A 23,617-nucleotide genomic window follows, 5' to 3' on the forward strand; every position below is an offset into this window, starting at 1 on the left:
TTATCGCCTTTAGGGGAACCACCGGTCCAGACTGACTCTTGACTTACAAACACATGTTTATCTCCCTCCATGCTCTGTGTGAAGATAGTAAACCCCCTGAGTCAGCTCGATTTAGTTCCCACATCGTAACACACCCAGATGACGTCTACATTTTTTTTTACTCGTGCGTCTCGGACCAGTGTGCACCGAAATTACGCACAGCGATGAGTAACACATTTTTTTATAAATACTAATAAATAGTAAATATATTTGTAGGTAAACGAGGACAAAGGCGAGTTGCTTGGATGATTATATAGAGATAATATAATTTGTAGTTGTTGATATTAGTGGGTGTTATTGCGCCGCCCCCGCCCCCCGGGCTACAGACGTTAAAGGTTATCCACTTCTTTCACTGGTCAGCGAGCAGCACTTGATGGGAATTGGTGGAGGAGGTGGAGGGGGGGGGCTTATTTGTCACTTTATTACCCGCAATAAATGAGCCAGATCAGGAAGAGTGGAGTGTGCTGCCATGGGTCCGCGAAGACGACAACAACAAAAAAAAGATCCCTTTGAAGGTTCTCTTCTGACCTATCAGATCGGTTGGGATGGAGCGCAGCAGCGCGTTTTGTCTCGTCTTTTTGATGTCGGAGGTTGTAAAAAGTTAAAGCTCCAAACACACATTCTTTGAGCGGCTGTGTGCTGCCTCAGCCCTGCCCCGCCCCCGTTTGTCCCGTGATCCCAGCAGGAGCGTGTGCGTGTGTGAATGAACAATCGCCGCCCATTTTACTATGAGTGATGACGAATGGGGGAATATTAAAGTGATACACACGCGCCGGGAGTGAGACGGGCAGATGAAGGTGGAAGTAAAGGGCTGCTAACTCAACAATGGTGAGTGAGTTACACAACTTGAGTAAGCAGAAGAGAGGAGTGTGTGTGTGTGTGTGTGTGTGTGTGTGTGTGTGTGTGTGTGTGTGTGTGTGTGTCAGGACAGTTTACTTTTACCTTCATGGTCCTTTGAAGATGGTGTTAAAACTAAGTTTAAGAATGACTTCAGTATATATGTTTATTTTTGTTCATGTGGCTGGCATGGGAAATGGGTCAGTAGGCTGATGAGTGCTTACTCATCGACTTCGAAGGTGATGAAACAAGAGCTGTGTGTGTGTGTGTGTGTGTGTGTGTGTGTTGGCTGTGTGACAGTCCATCATATTTTGCAGCCAGGGGAAGAGTGGTTTCTCAACCACTTTTGTTCCCTGTTACAGAAAACAAAAACAATTGAATCAAAGTGAAATGGGGGTGGGGGGGGGGGGGGGGGGTTGATGATGAAACATTTGTTTTTGTGACACCACACTGGTGCAACCTTTCCAGTAAAGGGTGTCAATTCTCCTCCAGAGAGTGACACACAAAACGAGAGGGAAGAACAACATCTGCCCTGATGACGATTTCTCAAACACTCCCAACCCACCCCGACAGGTCAGGCGTTAAAACACGAGTTCCTCTTAAGTGTGAGCTGACATGATCACAGGAAACCAGTTGAGGAATATTCCATCACCTCATGTCAGCAGAAACATCATCAGAGCTGGTCCACCTTCCCTTCATTTATAAAAAACAAACAAACAAATAAAAGACACCCAGTGCAGCAGTGTTGATAGCACATTGATAACTGAATTTATTACATTACATCTGCACCTCTATGGTCGTCTGTCCACAGTGCTGCAGTAACATACCCGTCTCGGCATGCGGTCGCACAATGAGCTGCATGAAGTCTTTCGAGTTTGTTCAAGGCGAAAACTCAGTCAGCCAAGTGTGGAATTCCACCGTGCTCCGTGAGACGGCCTGCTGTGGATCCAGGTCTCTCACCGTGTGGGTCAGGGCCCAAAAACAGCAGCCGTGTTGACTTCTGTCGGCTCCACCATATGGAAGAGGTTATTCTGGAGTATTTTGTGTCGATTAGCTATAAAACAAAGGTGAAACACAGTAAATTTGGTGAAAAGAGCGAGACAGGTAAAATATAGTCACTGCCTCACTGTAGATTATGTAATAAAAATTTTATGATCTCTGAGGAAAATTTAGTGTTTGCAGCAGAAATGAGGTTTAAATTAGGTGAAATTACAACAAAAAAAAAGGCAGTAAGAGTCGAACAGTGGAGTATAAACAAATGTATTTATGTATGCCAGTGTCACTTTATAGGCTGTAATTGGCTTTTTAGGTTTGAAATATGGCAAAGTGGTTTGAATGACATCACTCGACAACGTGTATGGATGATGTCATGATTCAAACGGCTTATTCCTCATTAGCTTCTATGGATCAGCAGGACTCTGCTTTACTGCCAGCCAGCTGTGAGCCATGGATATCCATCATCATAAATATCGGCGCTGCGAGCAGCTGTGGTCTCGCGCCAGGTTCTGTTACGCTGCGTTTTGGTCCCGAGCACAGAAAGGGAAAACGAAACACGGCTGCAATGAGAGTCCCGGAGTGTTTGAGCAGTGCGAGCGTTCACGGGAGCGGAGTCGTGAGCCAACGTGAAAACACGATCTGAATACGACTCAACAACTTCGGAGAAAAAGATCGTCACGAAGGTGAATCATCGCCCGTATGGATCGAGCCGTGGCGGAGAGGAAGGGGCTGTTTATTTTCTACGGGTCTGTTAAGCGGGGTGAGAGGAAGGGGAAAGTTTTCCTGCTGAGTTTAGTTTCTCTCTTATCGCTGGCTCTTTGCCGCTGATGATGACGCCGCTGTGGAAGGGGTGTGTGTGTGTGTGTGTGTGTGTGTGTGTGTGTGTGTGTGTGTGTGTGTGTGTGTGTGAACCTACACAGCGTGTGTGTGAGTGAGAGAGAGTGAGAGTGACTCATACCTAAAGTTACACAGGCTGTAACAGTCGGAAAGAGTTTTCTTACCTCCCCTCACCTCCTGTGACCGCTCTTACCACACCTCCACCACGCCGGCAGAATAAATGATAGGAAGAAGCGCATCACGGGAGGTTCATGAGGATTCGTGCGCGGGATGAGCTGCGTTGGTATTTGAGGAATCTGTAAACAGGCCTTGGATGTTCTCCGGACTACAAGAACAAACGGTGCTGTCATAACAAAGCTGCTCTGCCTGCGTCACAGTCGTTCCGACAGAGTCCAAAATGATGCGCGCTTCCCGCCCACCGCAGAGCCAACACTGCACCGACCATCTGCACGCAGGCCGTCATCACCTCTGATGCGTACAGCTAAACTCACTCACTCTCACACACACACACACACATCACAGCCTGCTGATGAGACATAATGTGAGTCCAGAGGATGGTGTGAGGTCATCATGTCCATCATTCAGTGAACATGTTGACTAGTGAAGACCTCCCATAAACCTACATTATGAATTCCTCTCTCCGTCTATCTCTGCTCCTCTACCGTTAGTTAAATGACTGTTGGTGGAGACGCGACCTGTTCCCCCGGCAACTGTTACCAAGGAAGCAGAGTCTCTCGTCCTGTTTAGCGTGTTTGTGCGTGTGCCGGTGAGCCCCGCATGCGGAAAAGAACCACCTGGAGAAAGAGACGGCGGTGTGAGGGAGGGGGATTTTCTCTCGTGATATTCAAGCTGTTTTCCGATGAAAAGTGAGATGTTCCCTTTAGTCCTGAGCCTTTCTTAGAGTTCCCCCACAGAAGCACACAGAAAAGTTTGGGGGCTTTTGAGGTTTCTCAGTTATTATCGTGATGCCCACGTCTTCTCAGATTTTGGACTCGTCAGGATTTCTTTCATTGATTTCCTTCCTTTTAATTTCCAGCCACGTGTTGAGTCACTCTTTTTTTTTTTTTCTCTCGGTCTCACACATCTCGATTCAGACACTGAAGGGCACATGAGTGCAGCTTCCTCTGAAACCCAGAGTTTCTGTGAAACAGCAGCAGAGAGTGTACGAGTGAGTGAGTGGGTGGAGGAGTCTCTCGGCGCACACACACACACACACACACACACACACACACACACACACACACACACACACACACACACACACACACACACACACACACTCTGCCATCATATGTTTGTCACTCACTCTTACCAGAAGCTAAAAAAAAAGAGGCCAAGCAAGGCTTTTCACTTAACACCCATGAGCAGAGCCGAGGAAATGGCTTTTCATGTCAGTTGTCTTGTTGTTGTCGTCGGGGAGGATTGTGTGAGTCACGATTTGGACTCGCGTGCCGTTCACACAAGACGTCTGAGGTATATTTTAGGAACCGTGACTAACAGGTCTCCTCTCTGTTGTTTCACATCTACAGAGGTTCATATTAGTCACATAATGTCTTTTTTTATAGTCGAAAAGTCAGTCATACTAAAACACATGTAGTTCATATCTTTGGTACAGGAAGCCTCGCTCACCCAAGTGACACACACACACACACCCATCAGGGAGGCCTACTTCCTGTGGTTGTGACGACAGCTTCCTCCTCCCCCCCCCCCCCTCTGAGCTGTTTCCCTTCTCTTTAACGTCACACACCACTACAGCTCATCTCTTTGTGCGTATGTGGGAGAAAAAACAAACAAACTAGCCCAGTTGTATGTTGTCAGTCACAGTCGAGATGTGATGGTGGTGAGTGCAGGAGACGGAAGGGGGCCTCATGTTTTTGTGTTTTTCTACCCCCAGCCCCCCCACCCCCACCCCCCCCTCCTCACCCACTCCCACCTGCTGCTTTTTTTTTTTTTCTTCCTCTTTCCCCACAGTGAGATGAAAATGTAGTCTTAACGTGTCAGTTTGTCACTGAGGGTCCGCATATCCAAATTTGTTTTATTTCCTAAATGAAAGTGAAATAAGAATCGGCGGTGACGAGCCAAACGGCACGCTTGACCACAACAGACAAAACAACACAGCAGCCGGGAGGTGGTTTCTGATAACTCGAACTTCTCCCAGCATCTACTGAACGTTGAAATAAGAAACGGCTTCCACCCAGTTGATCTTCAATGCCAGGATTTTGGAGCTTCCTCCACACACAAGTGCTTCACTGCCTGAATGCAGAGCAGATGTGAGGGAGTACACAAACGAGCCACGCAGGAGATAAAGCACGGCTACCTGGTCTGCTCCAGCTGGCCGGCGTGCCGCTGAGTGAGGCGGTGAATTTTTTTGGGGGGGGAAAGATCGGGTCCGTGCTGTGTCCCCCTGGATGGAGGATTGTGTTGTTGAGATGGATGCTAGCAGGAGCTCATGGTCCTCCACAGATGTCCGTGTTTGTTGTGTTTGTTTGCTGTATCCTCAGCTAACCCCGCACTGCTGTGTGTGTGTGTGTGTGTGTGTGTGTGTGTGTGTGTGTGTGTGTGTGTGTGTGTGTATATATCTCGACGTGATAAAGTTAGCCCGCATTACCATCTTGGAACAGCGTGCGCTGACGTTTGTGCACACACAAATAAAGACATGCGGACACACAGGAAGCCTGGCAACGAGGTGGGGGAGGACGGATGCAGGGGTTGGCTGCTCCTCTGTTTGTGTGTGAGAGAAATGCTCGGTGTTTCCTCCAGAACACGATCTCTATCTGGGACTGATTATGTAATGGCCCAACTGGAGGAGAAAGGGTGAGGGAGGACAGAACAAGAGACACACACACAGAGAGAGAGAGAGAGAGAGAGAGAGAGAGGACCATGCATGGCCTTTCCGCCATCCTTGACCAGAAACTCAAGAGTTGCCAGATCTCTCCCTTGGCTCCACTCTGCCACTGCTCCCTGCCTTATCTGGTGCCGTCTTATCAGACGGGCTCTGCAGTGACTTTACGAGGACAGTAACGCTCTCCGTCTGCCCGCCGCTGCCCCTCAAGCCCTTAATGTTCAGCAGTCCTCGGTCATTTTTCATACAGCGGCTCCAACACTCTGCATAAGCTGTGTTTTCACACATCGGTCTGTTGCTCTTTGCCCCGGCCATTTATATGTCAACATCATGAAGCTGCATCGAGCCAAATCTGCAGCTCAACAAATCGCTATTGTGACTTCACTGTGGGAAAGGAGAGAAGGCCACACAGTACCTTGTTGACCTGATTACTGTAATGACCAGAAAGGACAGAAGTAGGATCAACAAGTGTTTTCACTGTATATTTTTTTTTTACAGTGGATGTCGTCAGCGCCTCCGCTCGTCTCTCTCTCTCTCTCTCCGGTCTATTTTCCTCTCGTGGCCTCAGTGTGGTCGTCTGGCTGGGGACCAGCGCAGGCCAGCGGTTGGCATGGAAGGGTGAGGGTGAATAAATTAAGGCTGCTCCACCGAGGCAGACGTCATCTGACCATCTTAATTTCAACCATTCGTTCCCCCTCGTGTTGGTGACGAAGCAAGCTTTCCTGTGCAAAGCCGCAAACTTGTGGCTCCGGTTTGTGTGCCACGTGGGATTATTTACTTTGTGGGCTCAGAGAAACTTCTGCACACACAGAGAGCTGAACAGAACTCCTATCTTCGCTCTGGCTTCGTGCTTGGTGTGGTTGACGACGACTGGCACAGCTTTGTCTGCCTGCCAAAGCCCCTCGCCCCCTCACCCCCCCCAGCTGATGGCTGGTGTTGCTGGGACAGTAACTTGCGTAACTACGACAACGAGGGTGTTGACTGGAACAGCTCTTTGATGTCTGGTGTCAATGGGGGGGGGGGATTTCACTTGAGCAAGATTTAGCGTGGGGGAATTTTTTTATTTAACAATAAATTGTTGCATCCGTTATAATATTTGATAGATACAGTACAGCCGCTGTCTAGAGAAGGTCTGTCGGAGGGAAGAAACATGTTCTCAAATGTCTTTCACTTACGGCTTATACTGTAATACTGCAACTTGTTGTGGTTAAAATGAGGTGAAAGTGAAAAGTAATTGCACTTCACAATCAGCATTCACGGTGACATAGCAGCGGAATATTCAAGTTTCCTGAATCCAATTCAAATTTCTTCTGAATGATTGCCCAGGATAAACACATGACGTTTGGCTGACGGTAAACGACAGACTGATTAGAACATCTGAACATCTTCGTCGAATTTTCCTCATCGTTTATCTTAAACTCGCGGTTTGTTAGTTTGATTCTTCTCCCGACCATGAAAACCCCCTTAGAGCGCATCATCACATCCTGTTTGTATATTTAAACAGCACGCACATATGTACAACCAACCCATGCAGCATGGTGTGAGGAAAGTAGAAATGACATCACATGGTCCGAGAAATTCCCGCTGCTGTCACATCTGCAAAGGTGCAGAAACACTCCCCCGGTCACCTGACCATAAGTGGTGTCCCGGGGGGGCGGAGCTCAGGGCAGGCGGTTTGGGGTAAGCCCTCTTCCAGAACCTGAGTCATCGGGGGTTCCCCGAAAAATTAACTGCGCAATGTTTGCATGCACTCTCACTGCGTGTCCTCTCCTGCCGTCCTCCTACCCCTAGTGTCGGCACGTTTCATCGCTTCGGTGTCATCTGATAGAACCTGAGCTGCTCTGTAACGATGTCTGCCCTCTGTGTGCACGGTCTAGTTACAGAGGACTGAGTTTCTCACACTGTGCTGCCAGAGTAGCTGTGAGCAACGTGATAGCCGGGACAGCAACTGGAATAGACGACTGTTTGGTCACAACAGACATAAACACGCACCCGCTGTAAAAGTGGTAATTACAAGCTCGCCACCGTGTCCCCGTTTGAACTCAGTCGTCCCAGCTGGGTCTCCGGGTAGATTTCTCGTTATATATTCTCTACCCTCCTTCTAATTTAAACCTCTTCTCTCTTGTCACACACTCTCTCCCGCCTTTCCCCATGATGCCATGTGTTTTATTATTGTACTATGTTTCCTCAGCGCTGCTCGTTCACACGGCTCTTCCTGTTCAAGTGAGATCAGACTTGTTTGTGTGTCTGCTCGTCTGTTAAGTTGCACAGTCAGCACCACCATTGTGTCTGTGTTGAGAGGGAGAATGAGAGAGTGAGCGAACAAGAGTCCCCATCGCTCACATTGTGTCGGCTTCCCGGCTGGTTTACCCTTTTTGCCTCCGAGCCACCCTCAGGTTTTCCACACTGCTCTTAAACCAGGCGTCACCTCAGCAGTCAGGAAACCAGAAGGTGTGTGTATGTGCGTGTGTGTGCGTGTGTGTGTGTGTGTGTGGTGACGACGACAACACACCGTCTCAAAAGAGAAGCAGTAGGTTAAAGAGGTTCTCGGTTCACACTGAAAGAAAAGACCACCTCTAGCTTAGAGACTGTGAGGCAGTAACTCAGACTGGTGTGTTTACTGTGGCGTCGTGGTGTTTTTCATGACAGCTTGACAGCAATGTTTTTCTCTTCTCTGTCTTTCAGGATTGAAGAGACCCCAGAGAGATGATTGGCAGCTGAAGCTGAGACTTAACACAACTGTGAATCAATAACTTGGTGCTACTCTAAAAGGTACGCTCAGCGTGAGTGTGTTTGGATCACTTTCTTCTGAAGCATGTCGAGTGCAGTCCTGACAGTTAACGCCGGCCTATCTTCACATGGCAGCAGCGCCTGGTGGATGTTGATCCCCGAGAGGCGGAGGGGAAGAGATAGAGAGGGTGGTGTGTGTATGTCACTGTACGGCAACAAGCTAAAAGTGTAGAGCAGTTGAAATATCCTCTACTGGGCTTAAAATGGAGACGGAGAGATCCAGAGGTGGTGGGAGGAAGAAGGGAAGAGGAGAGGAACTGGTGGGAGGAAGAAGTGCGTATGTCCAGAGCTAATTTAGGAAAACTAGTGGAACAGTGCTGCGCTGAGCAAGAGAGATGAATCATAACCTGTGTGTCAACGTCTGCTGCCCTCCAACTGATGCATTATACATCACTCGTCAGTGTCAGTGCTATCATTACGTGTCCTTTGGAGCTGCGACTCATAGAGCAACTTGATATTCATGTTCCACTTCCACAGGGATAGGAATCAAAATAGTGATCCTCCAGATGAACGTGACGAGGCCACGATTCAACTTTACAGACAGATGACCAACAGTGAGGATTAAAAATGATTTACGAAGCTCCTTCTCGAGAACAACACAAGTGTTTGTTAAACCAGTTTTTATCAGCCGGGATGAGTGTGTAGGTTCAAACACATCCTCTCAGGTTTTTTTCATGGACCTCTTTTGTTGTATTCTTTGAATCAAAGTACTTTGAAGCAGACTTCTTTGTATCTTGACACCTTCTGTCTTTTATATTGTGTGTGTGTGTGTGTGTGTGTGTGTGTGTGTGTCTGTGTGTGTGTCTGTGTGTGTGTGTGTGTCCGGTGTTTCAGAAAGCAGGGAGGGGAGAGAACTATCTCTCCGCTTCTTTTATGTGTTTCCCTCTCAACCGTTTTCCTTTGTGTCATCTCGGTGGATGTGTGGGAAGGTGTGTGGGCGTTTTCGTGGCACCGTTCCCACTCTCCACTCCACCTCCCTCCGTCCCTTCCCTCTTCTCCTTAATCTATCCTTCCATCCTGTTCAGACCGTCTGTCGCTGCTGCCCCCCTCTTCCTCTCCATCACGCCTGCCGTAATGAGATTATGCCTCAGTGTATCCACTGGGCATGCACACACGCGCGCGCGCGCGCACACACACACACACACACACACACACACACTTTATACACACCCTTCAGAGCCGTGCGGCACACACACATAATCATCCACTTAAAAGACAACACACGGTTCTCTCTCGCATGCACTGAAACAGCACAAGCCTGACACGACCATGCAGCTTGCACACTTGGACTGCTTCCACTTGCGCTGCTTCCAACACCACACACTCTTGGCATGCGACCAAGGCCTCTCACTCTTAGTCTTCCCCTCTGTCTCTTGCTATCAGGAGGCCCACGGTAAGGATTACAGTAACCCCAGGTCTGTCCTTGTAGGTGAACTCCCCACTGAGCCATCTGGGCCTCAGAAATAATCTGATTCTGTACCAACTGGCTCACTGCCGCCTCCCACAGGCTGACTGATACATCGTCCCAAATTTCTTGGGGAAATAAATGCACTTATGACAGAAGAGATGAAGTGCAAGATTTAGATGGACATAAGTAAGAAACGCGTTCAGTTTGCCCCTGCAGACCTGAGTTTTGCATGTTACTCCACTGACCTGTATTTCATCCCCTCTCTGCTGGCAAGCTTTCAAACACACACACACACACACACCAACTAACCTGTATATTAATGAGCCCAATGGTGTTTATTGACTTTTCGTTGTGTGTCCGTCCCACTCGTTCTAATAGCAGCTCTCCTGTTCTTCTCTCCCCGCAGCCGGTCGGCTTTTAGGTTCTTGGTGCTGAAGACAGCCGAGTCTGACGTTACAGATATTCTCAGTGTTGGAGTGAGGCCCTCTCTGTGCTGCAGTGGAGGGCTTCACAGATACAGCTAGTCTGGTGAGTACAGGAGCTCATAAAGCAATGTGTTTCAAGAGTTTTCCTGCACCGTGACAGCTCTGCCACAAATCTATGCATGCTATAACTGTTAAACATTTAATTGTCCTTTAAAAACAGATCCAGTGATTGGATCTAGAATTTGTAATAACACAATACGCTTAAGGTCATTTTTGTCGCCAACATTTTAATTGAGAACTTTTCATTATGCTCATAGTCCACACGTCTCCTAGTGTGCCTGTGTGTTAACTGTAGGACTATATTACTCGCAGGCTGGATGCATCACGCAGTAGAGCAGTTTGGCGGGCGAGGCACACGGGATTCCTTCCCTCTGGACGGACTCAACCGGGGGCCATGGCCTCCCGTGGGCGGCCGCGCCTGGCAGCCACCTGCCAGGTCTGTAGTCATGACAACACCTGCACAAAATTTCACAACCTCTTTGTTAACTTTAATCCATCAAATTAATCCTGTAATTAGAAGTGTTTTACAGCTGAACTGAAGAGAAAGCTCACGCAGCCTCGGTGTAAAAAAAAACACTAAGACGTGTCATCTGACTCCACTGTTTGTGCCGCCTCTGTTCCTTAACAGGTGTTCACCTGCAATGAACCAACACCAGCTACTTCCCCATCTACCTCCTGGACCTATGGGTGGACTGAACCATCACAGTAAATACTTAAGTAATGGGTAAGCACAAAATTTATAGTTGGCAGACCTAAATCTGGAATGCAGAGACAAAATCATCTTCACAAGAGAGCGCACTTTTGGTATCCTGTTCATTTTTTGTGTGTGTGTGTTTTAATATTGTTTAACCCTTGGGTTTGTCTGTCCAGGCCCATGCGAGGAGGTGAAAAGCTCGAGCTCCCTCAGGCGATGTTACCAGGTCTGCAGAGGGAGCAGCAAAGACCTCCTCCTCACCATCTTCACCCTCCACCTCCCCACAGAGCGTGGGAGCAGCTCGGCCAGCTGTATGAATCCCACCTCCCTCCTCAAGGACATCCTGTTGTCCCCCTACCCAACGAGCACCCACTCCGTCTCCATAATGGAGGTTATGCAGGCGGCAGCGGACCTCCACCTAACCCTCATATTCCCCCCGGCAGGTCGAACCCGCTGCTCAAGGTGAGGAACTACGCTTCAGATGATTTCATGGCTGGATTTATCTGTGGAGTTAAACAATCTTTCACTCATGATGATTTTGGTTTTACTGTCTGCTTCAGTTTGGGGGTCCTCAGGAGCAGCATATTCCCCGGGGTCCACCATTGCTGGGAGATGAAATGTGGGCTCAGGTGCACCAGGTAGGAGCTCTGTAATTGGCGATGATCACGTTTCATCATTCATACAGACACATGACGATCCCTGTTCAGGCTGTTATTTGCGCTGCAACCAGACTGGTGAAAGACGTATTGCAGTCAAAGACACTGTCACTGAAACAGCTGCATTAGTTGTCTTCATCAGCCGTGACGCAGATCCTTTTATCTCTCCGTCTGCAGCAGAGGGCCTATCCAGGGAAGATGCTGGGGGGTCAGCTGAAGAGACCAGGCCCTCCACTGGGCGAGCACTCTGTCATACAGCACACTCCTCCCCCGTCACTGCACCCGCCCTCCCACCCAGCTGCCGACGACTGTCCCAGCCCCAGCAAGAGGAAAAAGAGTTTGGATCAGGTATGCCCTCAGTTCTTGACTTTCTCTACAGTTTTGTTTGACTTTGTTACTCTGATCTTTGTGTGGTAAATATTTCTATGCTCCACTTTCTGTGCAGGTAACCCACGCTGGGCTACAGCGTTTCTCTGGCACTGGCCAGTCTCTGTTGTCTCAGCAGCAGTCATCAGTTCTCCACCTTCCTCCAAAACCTGCCTTCTGGAACCCCCTTCACAAGGACAACAGCACTCCCTGGCAGCCCCAGACCTCCGACCGCAAGAACCCACAATCACATGAGTTCCAGGTCTGACCATTAACAAAATATCCCTCCATTAAATACATGATAGTTAGAGCCTGGGGTTAATATTTTACTGTTGACTGTAGTCAGTTGTAAAACTTGATTTGGATTCAACGGTGCCATAAAGACGTATTGATTGCATTGATTGATTGCTTGCTATGCGGTAAATTCAATCTCCATGTTCTGTACAGTTTAATATTACTGTACTCATTCTGTTTCCCTCTTGCTCTTCTCCTATGGTTTTAACAGGAAACCAACAAACAAGGGATGGGCAGCTACACCCAAAAGTCCTCTACTGGCTCTTCCACCTCTTCCAACCTCTCCCCTCCATCAAACTCCTCTCCGGGAAGCTACAACCAGGGACGTGCTCCTCAGCTCCAGAAAGACATGTTACAACCTCAGGCTGTAAACCACCACTCCCCTCACTCCTCCTACGCCAGTCGCAGCTCCAAATTGGAGCTAGGTTCACCCTGCCAGGCCATGGAGGCTCGTGGTCTTCACAACCAGAGAGGCCCTCTGATCGGGGGCCAAGGTGGCAGCCAAGCTACCTCTCATTCAGCATCTACTCCAACCAGGGGAGACAGAGATCATCACCTACATGCCCAGTCGTCACCAGCAAACGCTTCTGCAACCAGCAGCAACAGCAGCAACAACAACAGCAGCAGCAGCAGCAGCAGCAGCAGTGTGCCTTACAGCCACTTCCAGCCTCACCCAGGGCTGGGGCACCAGGGACGTCCTCCTCCTCCTGCCAGCAGCACCTCAGTACCTCACCAACAGCAGAGTGGCCCCCATGAGGCCTGGAGATACCAGAGCAGGCCCAGCAGTCACTCCCTGGTGAGCACATTCATTCATGCAGTTGTTCATGTTTATTAGAGGATATTCTCCTTCAGTCATGAGTGGTAGAAATGTCCCCGGAGGTGTTTTTACTCGGAACTATACAGGTTTAGATTTGAAGTGTTAACACAACTGCAGCTGTTTAGATAGTGATCATTACTGATTACTGAATTTGATGTTTCTTCAGGAGACGGGCATCTACAGGCCCCAAGGTCTGCTACCTCAGCGCCAGCTGAGTCACAATCAGGTTGTGGACAGTCGGCTTCCAGGTCCCCCCCAGCATCATCATCATCATCATCATCATCATCATCAAGTCAGCCCACCTCTGCCTCCCACCAACTCCACTCGAACACCCGTCATTACGGCCAATCCTCCCATTTCACAGGCCTCCTGCACCGTCGGCCGCTATAGCAACAGCAGCAGTTCTAATGATGTTGCCATGGCTGGTGTCTCCACGGTGATCACATCACCCCCTGCTGGCTGCTCTGTGAACAATGGCAGCAATAACAACAGTTGGCAAAGAGCAAGAGAGCCCCAGAACTCCACCAGCACCATCACCGGCCCCAAAGCCCAGCTGGACGTTCACCTACAGCCGGTTTATCAGCGAGGCCAAGCTCCTACCGCCAACCAGCCTCACCATCAGGGCCTGCACAGACCTCAACACCATGGACCCACAAAGTCCCAGCCTATGAAGGGGAAGATGTCATACTATGCTCAGGCTGAACTGGAACAACCTCCTCCATTTTCATCATCGTCTTTCTTCTCCTCAGGGCACCAGAGGGCAGGGGACAGTGTCATTACAAGCAGGGTTTCAAATCCACCTCCCAGCTCCCCGACCACATACTGTCCAGCTTCTCGCTCCACTGTCACCTCCGCTCCTCATATATCCAGTCCAGCCCTCTCCTCCAGACCGGGTCATCAGCCAGTCTCCGCCTCGACTCAGATTTACTCTCGGCCGCAGATTCATCCACAAGCTCCAACCTCTGTCCCTCAGTCCATCGAGGAGGCTCTAGACAAACTCGATGCTGAGCTAGAGGGACACATGCAAGCTGAGGAAAGGAGGAAGAGGGACAGAGAGGAGCAAGAGCGGAAAATAAGAGAAGAGAAGGAGAGACAAAAAAAATGGGAATGGGAAATGAGACAAAAGCGGGATGAGGAGAGGAGGAAAAAAGAGCTGGAAAAGAAGGATGAGGAGAGGAAAAAGAGAGAAGCAGAGCGACAGGAGGAGGAGAGGAGGAGGAGAGAATGGGAGAGACAAGAGCAAGAGAGAAAGAAGCAACAAGAAGAGGAGAGGAAAAGAAGAGAAGTGGAGAAACTGGAGAAGGAGAGGAAAAAGAGAGAGTGGGAGAGGCAGGAAGAGGAGAGACATAGGAGAGAGTGGGAGAAGAAGGAGCGGGAAAAGAAGAGGAGAGAGTGGGAGAGGCAAGAGGAGGAGAGGAAGAGGAGGGAGGCAGAGAGGCAGGAGCAGGGGAAGAGGAAGAGAGAGCTGGAGAGGGAGGAGGAAGAAAGGAAAAAACAAAGAGAGGCGGAGAAGAAGAGGATGGAGCAAAAGAGAGAGGACAAACTGTGCCGCTCAAAGGGAAAAGAGCAGACTGCTATTGAAAATCTGGAGAGACTACTCTCCGGCAACACGTCCCCAGCACCCCCACCTCCTCCCCTCTCTTCTGTTGCTACGCCTCCTTCGGGCCCACCACCCCCCAGCTCTCAGGCCTCTCCTCCCTACCCCTGGCTCAGCCGTGGCGGTGTCCTCCCCTGTCCACCAGGCCAGACACCCGTCAGCGCGACTCCTGCGGAGAGGCTGCGGCCACCTCCTCTCACACCTCAGACCGAGTACGCCCGAGAAAAGCAGAGGCAGAGGGAGATGTGGAGCAACGGAGGCGGAACGACATTCAGTCCCACATCGACACATAATACCTCAGGGATGAATCAGCCGGTGTACCCCAACAAGCCTCCGGCGATGCAAGCAGCACCCAACCAATCCAAAGACTCAGCCAGGGAGAGAGAGAGCAGCCAACACTCTCTCCCGACCCTGACACTCAGAGAGCCCCCCAAACTGTACACGGCCTTCTCTAGAGAAAACCTCCCACCGCCACCTTTATCCTCCAGCTCCACCAGGGGAGTCCTCAACGCACGGGCGACAGGAAGTGGTTTGAAAAATCCCAGCAGCAGCTGCAGCACAGACTCTGACAGCGCTCAGTTTGAGGAGGAGCCCTCTGAGATGTCCACACTGCTTCCTGATGGACTGGCTAACATCATGGCAATGCTGGATGAATCCATCAAAAAGGAAGAGGAGATGTACAACAGTGAAAAGACTGGCTCTGCAGGTCTCCTCGACAGCTTCTCCAGTGCCGAGCCCATCAAGAGCTACCTGTGCGCCCCGGACCTAATTCCAGCAACGAAGCATCAGCCCAACCAGGAGGACTTTGGATCGAACGAGAGTCCTCCTGTGCTGAGCCGCCAAGGCTCTTTGGCCTCCCCTTGCAGTCGAACATCTTCTCTCAATGAGGAGGACGAGGATTACCTGAAACCGTCTCCAAACATTCCTCTGAACCCGAGGCAGTCCGTGGACATTGGAGTGGGAGTAGGGAACACCAACTACCGCCACAGTGACCTGGCTAAGCTTTACGGCTTCCCCGAGCAGACTAAAAGCGAGGCTGACGAGGATGATGACGAAGAGGATTCGGAGGCTCCATCATGTTCTCCACCACCCCAAAGACCCCACCTCCATCAAACGGGCGTTAACAGCATGTTCAAGTCCCTAGCGACAGTCCTGGAGAGCCAGAAGTATGCCTACCGCGGTGGGCCGTTTGGGAGACCCCCTCCATCAGCTCTGGGCGGAGTCAAATATTCGTCCTCTCTGTCATTGGGCCCCGATATCTGCCGCCAGCAGCAAGGCAGTTCTCCCACTTCAGATTCGACAAATCCGCCATTCAGTCCTTCTGGCCCACCGCTGAAGTCTTCTCCTCGTTCTCTACTGGAGGACAAGAAACTGGAAATAGAGGACAGTGATGTGTGGACAGACGGTGGAGAAACAGAGGAAAGGATACGCTCCTTCAAAAAGAGAAGTATTCCCACCATAAAGCCTGTTAAGGTCATCAAGGAGGAGCAAGAGCTGAAAACTATCTCGGAGTCTTCCCTGGCAGAGTTGGGCAAGAGCTGCGAGGTCATGCTCAGTCGACAGTCACTTCCAAGCAAGAAGTCCCTCGATAAACCAGAGGACAGACACAAACCTGAGAAAGTAAAGGAGCACAGAGAGAAAGACAGAAACAGGGACAAAGAGAGGGAGAAGGAGAAGAGAAAGCACGGCCACGGCCACAGCAGCAGGAAGCACGAAGACAGGAAAGAAAAGAAGAAGCATAGAGACAAGAGGGACGAGATTGTCCTCTCCTCTTCATCATCGTCATCCAGCCATTCCAGCTCCAGCCACAAACGGCACAAGGATGGTAAGAGCCATAAGGAGAAGAAGGACCGCAGGATTCTTGGGGACCTGAATCTCCAGAGGAAGGAGGGGTCGGAGAAAAATCGGAGTCATTACGACTTGGATAAAAAGAAACGCAAGGAGGGATCCGGTACCAGCTCCACCAGTGAAGGGGAGCACGCGGAGTGGAGCTCGAGTTCGGGCGCGAGATCTTCCGAGCACATAAAAAGCCCCGAATCTTCGTTGGGTTCCACGGACTTCTTGAAATTGAAGGCGCTGTCAGATGGTCCGCCCAAGGAGCTGAAGATTCGCCTGATCAAAGTGGAGAGCGGGGACAGGGAGACGTTCATCGCCTCTGAGGTGGAGGAAAAGAGGATCCCGCTGGAGGAAATTTGCATCAAGAACACAGCAAGTGAAATTATCCGGTCCTGCAAGTAAGTGCACTGAAGAGAAGTCTTTGATTTGAACGTGGAAGTTCATTCGTATTGTGTGTCACCTCACGGATTCATTCTTCTCCAGACCGATCGTTGGCACGTTTTATTACCTAATTCAGATTACCTTTCAGATATTTGTCATGAAAAAAAAAATAGCAAATGGAAGTTTAAAAGTAATTCCTGTTGACAAAGTGAGGTCGGAAATTTGACTCATCATGCAGCTCACTTTCAGTGTTAAATGAAACGTGTCAGATTTGTTCATGCGTTCATGTTTGCCTATTAAAACCTACACTCTTTTTTTTCCCCCTCTTCTAGGGGGGCCAGAATCAAAGGGAAATTCAGAGAATCTTACTTGCTGCCAGCTTTCTCGGTAAAACCCGTCATAACCTCAGAGGAACCCATTCCCAGAGAGAAACTCAACCCTCCTACACCCAGCATCTACGTACGTCTCCATTTCTACACACACCAACTTTCTTTATATTTTAGACTGACATATAATTTAGTTCATGTGAGTTCAATCCATGGTTACACTGAATTCCCAAAGTAGCCCATATTTTTGGGCTACTTTGGGAATTCAGTGTTACATCAACCAACAATGGAAAACTGGGCAGCCACTTAGTTTAATGAAATTGCCCACACATGTATATTTTTTTTTTTTTAAACAAAAAAATTGGTTTAATAGGTGGTACAAAGATGAACAGTGGTTTCCAGTGTGCACATGAAAATGCTCATGCTGCCCTCTTGTGGTGATTTAATGTATGGAAACAGGTTAAAACACTACTTTATTTTTTTCTTCTTTGCAGTTGGAGAGTAAGAGGGACGCCTTCTCCCCTGTGCTGCTGCAGTTCTGTACAGACCCCAAGAATCCTGTTACTGTCATCAGAGGACTGGCCGGATCTCTTCGACTCAGTAAGTTCAATGTGGACTTGTCAATACACGTCATTTATTTAAACTCAAAAACCTTTACCTAAGATGCTTGTGTATTTTACGAATTAAAGAGCGAGTGAAGCTATTAAAAAGTGTTTTGCACGAGTTTCCTTTACTGTTAATCTTTAATTTACACCATTTTCTGAGACTGTTCTGTTGCAAAACCAGGTCTTTAACTTATTGTCTCTGTTTTCAGACCTTGGGCTGTTCTCTACAAAGTCCCTGGTGGAGGCCAACGCGGAGCAGGCGGTGGAGGTGAGGACTCAGGTGCAGCAGCCCGCTGATGAGAACTGGGATGCCAGCGGCACGGGTCAGACGTGGCCCTGTGAAAGCAGCCGCTCCCACACCACCATCGCCAAGTACGCCCAGTACCAGGCCTCCAGCTTCCAGGAGAGCCTGCAGGTACTGAACATCACACGTCACTGCTGCCACTGACGATACCATTGCTACGTCCCGTTTTCCATTCTTGTCCATTTATTTCACACGAGACGGGAACTTCCGCGTGTCTGCATTCGGTGTCGCGATTCTTAAACATCTTCTCCGTGTCTTCAGGAGGAGAAAGGCAGCGAAGAGGAGGATGACGAAGATGATGAGAAGGAGAAGAAGCCACCCGCCAGTTCCGATTCTCCAAACAAGGACGGCTCTAAAGAAAGTAGCAAGTAAGTGAAATGTTAAGCGTTGCGTCTATTAAAAGCACAAGTGTACTGCAGTTTGTACTCATGGTTGAATGTCTTCCTTCAGTGGCGAGCAGAAAGCAGTCGGGAAGATCATTAAGTTTGGCACCAATATCGACCTCTCCGATCCCAAGAGGTGAGCAGCGTCAACATGATCAGTCTACAGCAAAAGTGATCTCTGGGCTCTCTCCGCATATTCCGTACCGACGATCCTCACATTACCAGAGAGGTAAGTAGAGCTCTAATCGGTTGCCTCTCTGCTCAGGTGGAAGCCCCAGCTTCAGGAGCTGCAGAAGCTTCCAGCGTTCATGCGCGTAGCGTCCAGTGGAAACATGCTGAGCCACGTCGGACACACCATCTTAGGCATGAACACTGTCCAGCTCTACATGAAGGTTCCAGGGAGCCGAACACCAGGTAGAGGACACTGACCCATGGCTGGAAGACACCTCAGTAAAGCAATATGCACAATCTTGAGTTGAGAGTTGACGAACTCTCAATGCAAATTACATACCGTTACTTGCCGTGATATTCTGCCCGTTATTCAACAGGTCACCAGGAGAACAATAACTTTTGCTCGGTAAACATCAACATCGGCCCCGGAGACTGTGAGTGGTTCTCTGTCCATGAGAACTACTGGCAGGCCATCAACGACTTCTGTGAAAAGTAAGTAAATGGAGACAAATCTGACGTTATTCAGTTGGTATTTACATAATTTGCACAGCCTGCAGAAGTGTGATTACTTTTATACCAATATCACATGTTAAAGATTGATTTAAGATATTCTAAGTGCCGCCTCCTTCTTCATTTGTGCTCAGGCATGGAGTAGACTACCTGACGGGCTCCTGGTGGCCGGTGTTGGAGGACCTCTACAACGCCAACATCCCGGTGTACCGCTTCATCCAGCGGCCTGGAGACTTGGTGTGGATTAACGCTGGTACTGTCCACTGGGTTCAGGCAGTGGGCTGGTGCAACAACATCGCCTGGAATGTCGGGCCTCTAAGCGGTAAGGAGTGCGCCGCCTGGTGGCCAAATACAACCTACGTCAACAACAGTAAGAATATGTTTTGTATTATTCCTGAATATTGTTTCATGTGTTTCTGTAGGTTACCAGTATCAGCTGGCCCTGGAGAGGTTTGAGTGGAACGAAGTGAAGAAGGTCAAGTCCATCGTACCCATGATTCATGTGTCCTGGAACGTGGCCCGCACTCTCAAGATCACCGACTCAGACACCTACAAGATGATCAAGTGAGTACAGTTAACAGTTTGTCACACCACATTAAAAGCCAATGAACAGCCCTGCAATACATCTTACCTTAATCAAGGTTATAAAGCTTTCATAGACAGGTGTAAAAGTCGGGTAGAACAAAGAACATCGGCTGCCTTCACGAAACCAGAATATATTGCAGGGACGCTCTACTGGGATTTGTAAAACAGTAGTGATATTCATGTAACTACATGAATCTTTAGATTAATGTCGGTCTCTATCTGCCTGTCAGACACTGCCTTCTGCAGTCCATGAAGCACATCCAGATCCTGCGGGACCAGCTGGTGGCTGACGGTAAAAAGATTTCCTATCAGAGTCGGGTCAAGGACGAGCCTGCCTACTACTGCAACGAGTGTGATGTGAGTATTTATCAGTCACTGACAATAATAATAATAAAAACTCAAGTTTCACAGACGCAGACTTATTTACTGCATTTTCGGGTACGCCCGAGTTAAATCAGCTTCTGGTGCATCATCGGCACACATGAGTGTAACACAACTAAACTAAACTACTATGCGATTCAACTTAAATCAGCATTTAAAATGGTTTCGACAAAACGTAACGGTTATCATTATTGTCCTCGCAGCACTAAAGATAAAGAAGTAAAGTAACTTATTTAGTAACAACAAACGCACCACCAATAGGCTTGAAAGGTGACTAAACTATATCACAAATTACAATATGTTCACACTGACCCAGTTTCACAGTAAAACACGGAACCATCACTGTGGTATTTAGTCTACTCATTTACATAAATCAAACACTGAGTTGTGTACATTCAGAACATCTCTTCATATGATTACACTCCACTAAATACTATATAGCTTTAAGTCTGCTGTTCAACACTGAAAACTGGCAGAATATGAGGACTCGCAGATCAATAATCGTCAACGTGCTGCGGGCAAAATACACCTTTTAAATGATGGCGTTTTTGCTCATAATATAATGAAAATTAAAATGATGTATCTGTGAGTGCCAGTATTCTGTCTGTGTGTTGATCCTTGTCATATCTGTTAAAGATTAGGAGCTGTGCGCACCACCACCATTCACTGTCATTGAACACCCGTCTCTTAAACTTGCTCGTTTTCACGCGGCGCCCGTTGATGACAAACAGCTGACCAACCCAATTCTTTTTCACGTCACTGTTGGAGAGCAGCTACACATTTCAAACTTGACAATTTACTCCGTATTCCAAACTTCGACAACCTCCTTTAAACGTCAGCCTTGCTCTCTCTCTCCCCGTCGCAGGTGGAGGTGTTCAATTTGTTGTTCGTGACGAGCGAGAGCAACAGCAGGAAGTCGTACGTGGTTCACTGCGAGGACTGTGCACGACAGCGCAGCCCCAACCTGAACAACGTGGTGGTGCTGGAGCAGTACCGCACCGAGGAGCTCATGAACGCATACGATTCCTTCAGCCTGGTGAGCAGACACTTACCTCTTTGTTCCCAGGTTCCTTTCTGGACCTGAAATAAATTGTAAATCAAAAATGAAACTCTTTTTTTTTTTTTTCTTCACGTCACTAATACATTTGTCACCGTTTGTAAATTAATCTGCTTTCTTGTCTTACCAGACGTCCTCCTCCCGGTGACAGAGCTCCCCGCCTGCGTCTCCTCAGCCATAACCAAAACTCCTGCAAGCCAGGACAAAAGACAGTTTCACTTTGGTTTTCAACTTACCCTTTCATTATTTAGCATCATTTTTGCTACTACTACTGCTACTACTTGCCGAACAGCCAGTTGAATACGTTTACTCATTATTACTGTTTACAAAAAGAAATACCAAGCCGCCAATAAAAAATACCAGTTTACTCTCAGACGGTGCTTGCAACCAGAAACCCTGGCAACAGTGAAGTTGAGACCCAGGGGGCAGTTGGTGCTGCCATTGAACAAACTGTGGAGGGTAGTTGATGGTTTCAATGGCGTGTTTCTGTCAGTACCAGAAAGAACTGTTGTTGTATTGAATACTGAAATTTGTACATGCTGTTTGAAATTTTTGTGGGGTGCTGTTTTTAAAATAATTTATTGTTTTTTTTTTGTTGTTTTTTTTGTTTTTTGTTTTTTTTAACTAGATCAGCCTAGATATATACCACATTGGCCTTGTATTTAGAAAAGAGAGAAAATGAAAAATACTAATAATAGAGATATGAACATTTTTCTAAAGCATTAAGAATTTTTAAAAAATACAATTGTTTGGAATGCTTCAAAAGATACGGGTTTTAGCGCCTTTGGTTGTTTTGGGGGGTTTCAGTTTTGTTTTTCAGAATCTTGTACGTGTTGTAAATCTTGTTTTTATGAATTATACTTTTTATTTCCTCTGGAGATTAATATTCAGTTGTCACACGTCATCAGGTCTTTTTGTTCATTTCTTCCATCGCTGTATGAACTATCTCTTGAAAAAAAATCATTGTCATCTGGTGTGTGTGTTGTACCTCTGATTGTTCCAATATGCAGACTTAGTATTTCCTGGATTTTTTTTTAATTTTTTTTTTTAATTTTTTATTATTTTATTTTTAGCGTTGTACATTTAATTTAAAATGTTTCCTCTATTTATTGGATATCAATGTTCTCCCTTTTTTAATAGGGTTGTACAATTTTGATATTTGTTTTTCTTTATTTTTTATTGGTGACCGATTGCTCCGTCAGAGCTAAAATGTGGAGGTTATATGTCTGTGGGAGTGGAGGCTGCTGTTTCTCTGGTGCTTGCCTCGACTCCTGCCTTTTCTCTCCTGATATATATTAAATTATATCTTTATCTTGAATATAACACCACCTTTCCTGTAGACGATAGGCACACTGCTCACGTAGAGAAGATGACTAATGGAATGCTGTGTTTGTATGCTCATTAAGGAAAAAAACAAAACAACTTTTTCCAAAGTGTTTTGAGAAATGGTAAAAAAATGTTTACTATGTAGGGGGCTTTTAGATGAGATTTTATTGATTTTATGATATCTGTTGAATATGATAATGGGATAGATGGTGCTAAATGTTCTCTTTGAACAACCTTTTTTTTCTTTTTGTCTTATAATGAGAATTCTATTTTTCCTGTTGCAATATTACCTTTACTCTTTTCCTTCTCTTTGTGGTCATTTATTTATAACTGCACTGTTTAGAGAATTCACACAGACATACTTGCAGACACACACACCAAACTGAGCCAGACATGTCTTAAACACTTGTGAATTTGTGTGACATTACTATGACTATTATTAATAAACGCTTTTTGATAAATCCAGAAGAGACGAGGCTACGTCTGAATTTGTTTCTCTTGCTTTGTCTCATCTTATGTCAGTAGAAAATTTGTAAATAAGAAGATGCACCACTAGAGTCACTGTTTCAAGATGAGCTTTAACGTTTTTAAGCTATTTTGGATCACTTGCTATAGCATGACTTTTTTATGCAAGGTAAGACAACATACTATATTATTTTTTTTTTTTATACCATTTTGGACCATATGCTTGGAAAACACTACTATGACAAGTATATACCATTTTTGACAATACTAACCACTGCACCACCTTACTGTCTTCATTAACAACTTTAAAAGTCATATAAGTTGTAGAAGTCAGACAAACATGCAATAAAGGGAGCACAATTTTACAGTTGCTAGCGTTGTCATCTCACAATCAGGAAGTACTGGGTTCGATCAGGGGCTTGGGACTCTGTCTGTGGAGGATTGCATGTTCTTGCCTGGAGTGTGACTTTGTCACATTTAAGACTACATGATGTTTGTTTTACATCATGGACTACATGCATGATAACATGCATAAGTTAGTCGTCCATGTTTTGGACGACATATTTCAATTATTACTTACGCAGGAACATGCAAATTCCACATAGAAAGTCCCAGGCGGGGATCGAACC

General features: G+C 47.4%; 1 protein-coding gene across 6 annotated transcripts in view; it reads left to right on the plus strand.

Annotated features, from left to right (window-relative positions):
* kdm6ba (lysine (K)-specific demethylase 6B, a) overlaps nt 1-22,991 on the plus strand; it is a 99,800-nt gene extending 76,809 nt beyond the window's left edge. For 4 of the 6 annotated variants that reach the window (XM_069159217.1, XM_069159218.1, XM_069159219.1 and 1 more), the window contains 22 exons: nt 8,237-8,323; nt 10,156-10,277; nt 10,547-10,670; nt 10,863-10,958; nt 11,105-11,390; nt 11,489-11,566; nt 11,762-11,932; nt 12,030-12,212; nt 12,456-13,040; nt 13,228-16,892; nt 17,208-17,334; nt 17,696-17,801; nt 18,016-18,221; nt 18,372-18,478; nt 18,561-18,629; nt 18,759-18,907; nt 19,042-19,156; nt 19,309-19,496; nt 19,597-19,738; nt 19,990-20,116; nt 21,006-21,176; nt 21,328-22,991. In XM_069159217.1, coding sequence (XP_069015318.1) covers nt 10,552-10,670; nt 10,863-10,958; nt 11,105-11,390; nt 11,489-11,566; nt 11,762-11,932; nt 12,030-12,212; nt 12,456-13,040; nt 13,228-16,892; nt 17,208-17,334; nt 17,696-17,801; nt 18,016-18,221; nt 18,372-18,478; nt 18,561-18,629; nt 18,759-18,907; nt 19,042-19,156; nt 19,309-19,496; nt 19,597-19,738; nt 19,990-20,116; nt 21,006-21,176; nt 21,328-21,345 — 6,708 coding nt within the window. In that variant the 5' untranslated portion in view covers nt 8,237-8,323; nt 10,156-10,277; nt 10,547-10,551 and the 3' untranslated portion in view covers nt 21,346-22,991. The remainder of the gene's footprint in view (nt 1-8,236; nt 8,324-10,155; nt 10,278-10,546; nt 10,671-10,862; nt 10,959-11,104; nt 11,391-11,488; nt 11,567-11,761; nt 11,933-12,029; nt 12,213-12,455; nt 13,041-13,227; nt 16,893-17,207; nt 17,335-17,695; nt 17,802-18,015; nt 18,222-18,371; nt 18,479-18,560; nt 18,630-18,758; nt 18,908-19,041; nt 19,157-19,308; nt 19,497-19,596; nt 19,739-19,989; nt 20,117-21,005; nt 21,177-21,327) is intronic. The other 2 variants (XM_069159223.1, XM_069159220.1) reach the window with 2 other exon arrangements.
* The last annotated feature ends 626 nt before the right edge of the window (nt 22,992-23,617 follow it).

This window comes from Embiotoca jacksoni, unplaced genomic scaffold, assembly GCF_022577435.1.
Source record: "Embiotoca jacksoni isolate LCO1_2020_lvr unplaced genomic scaffold, fEmbJac1.0.p SCAF_24, whole genome shotgun sequence".
In the NCBI taxonomy this organism is placed as follows: Eukaryota; Metazoa; Chordata; class Actinopteri; family Embiotocidae; genus Embiotoca; species Embiotoca jacksoni.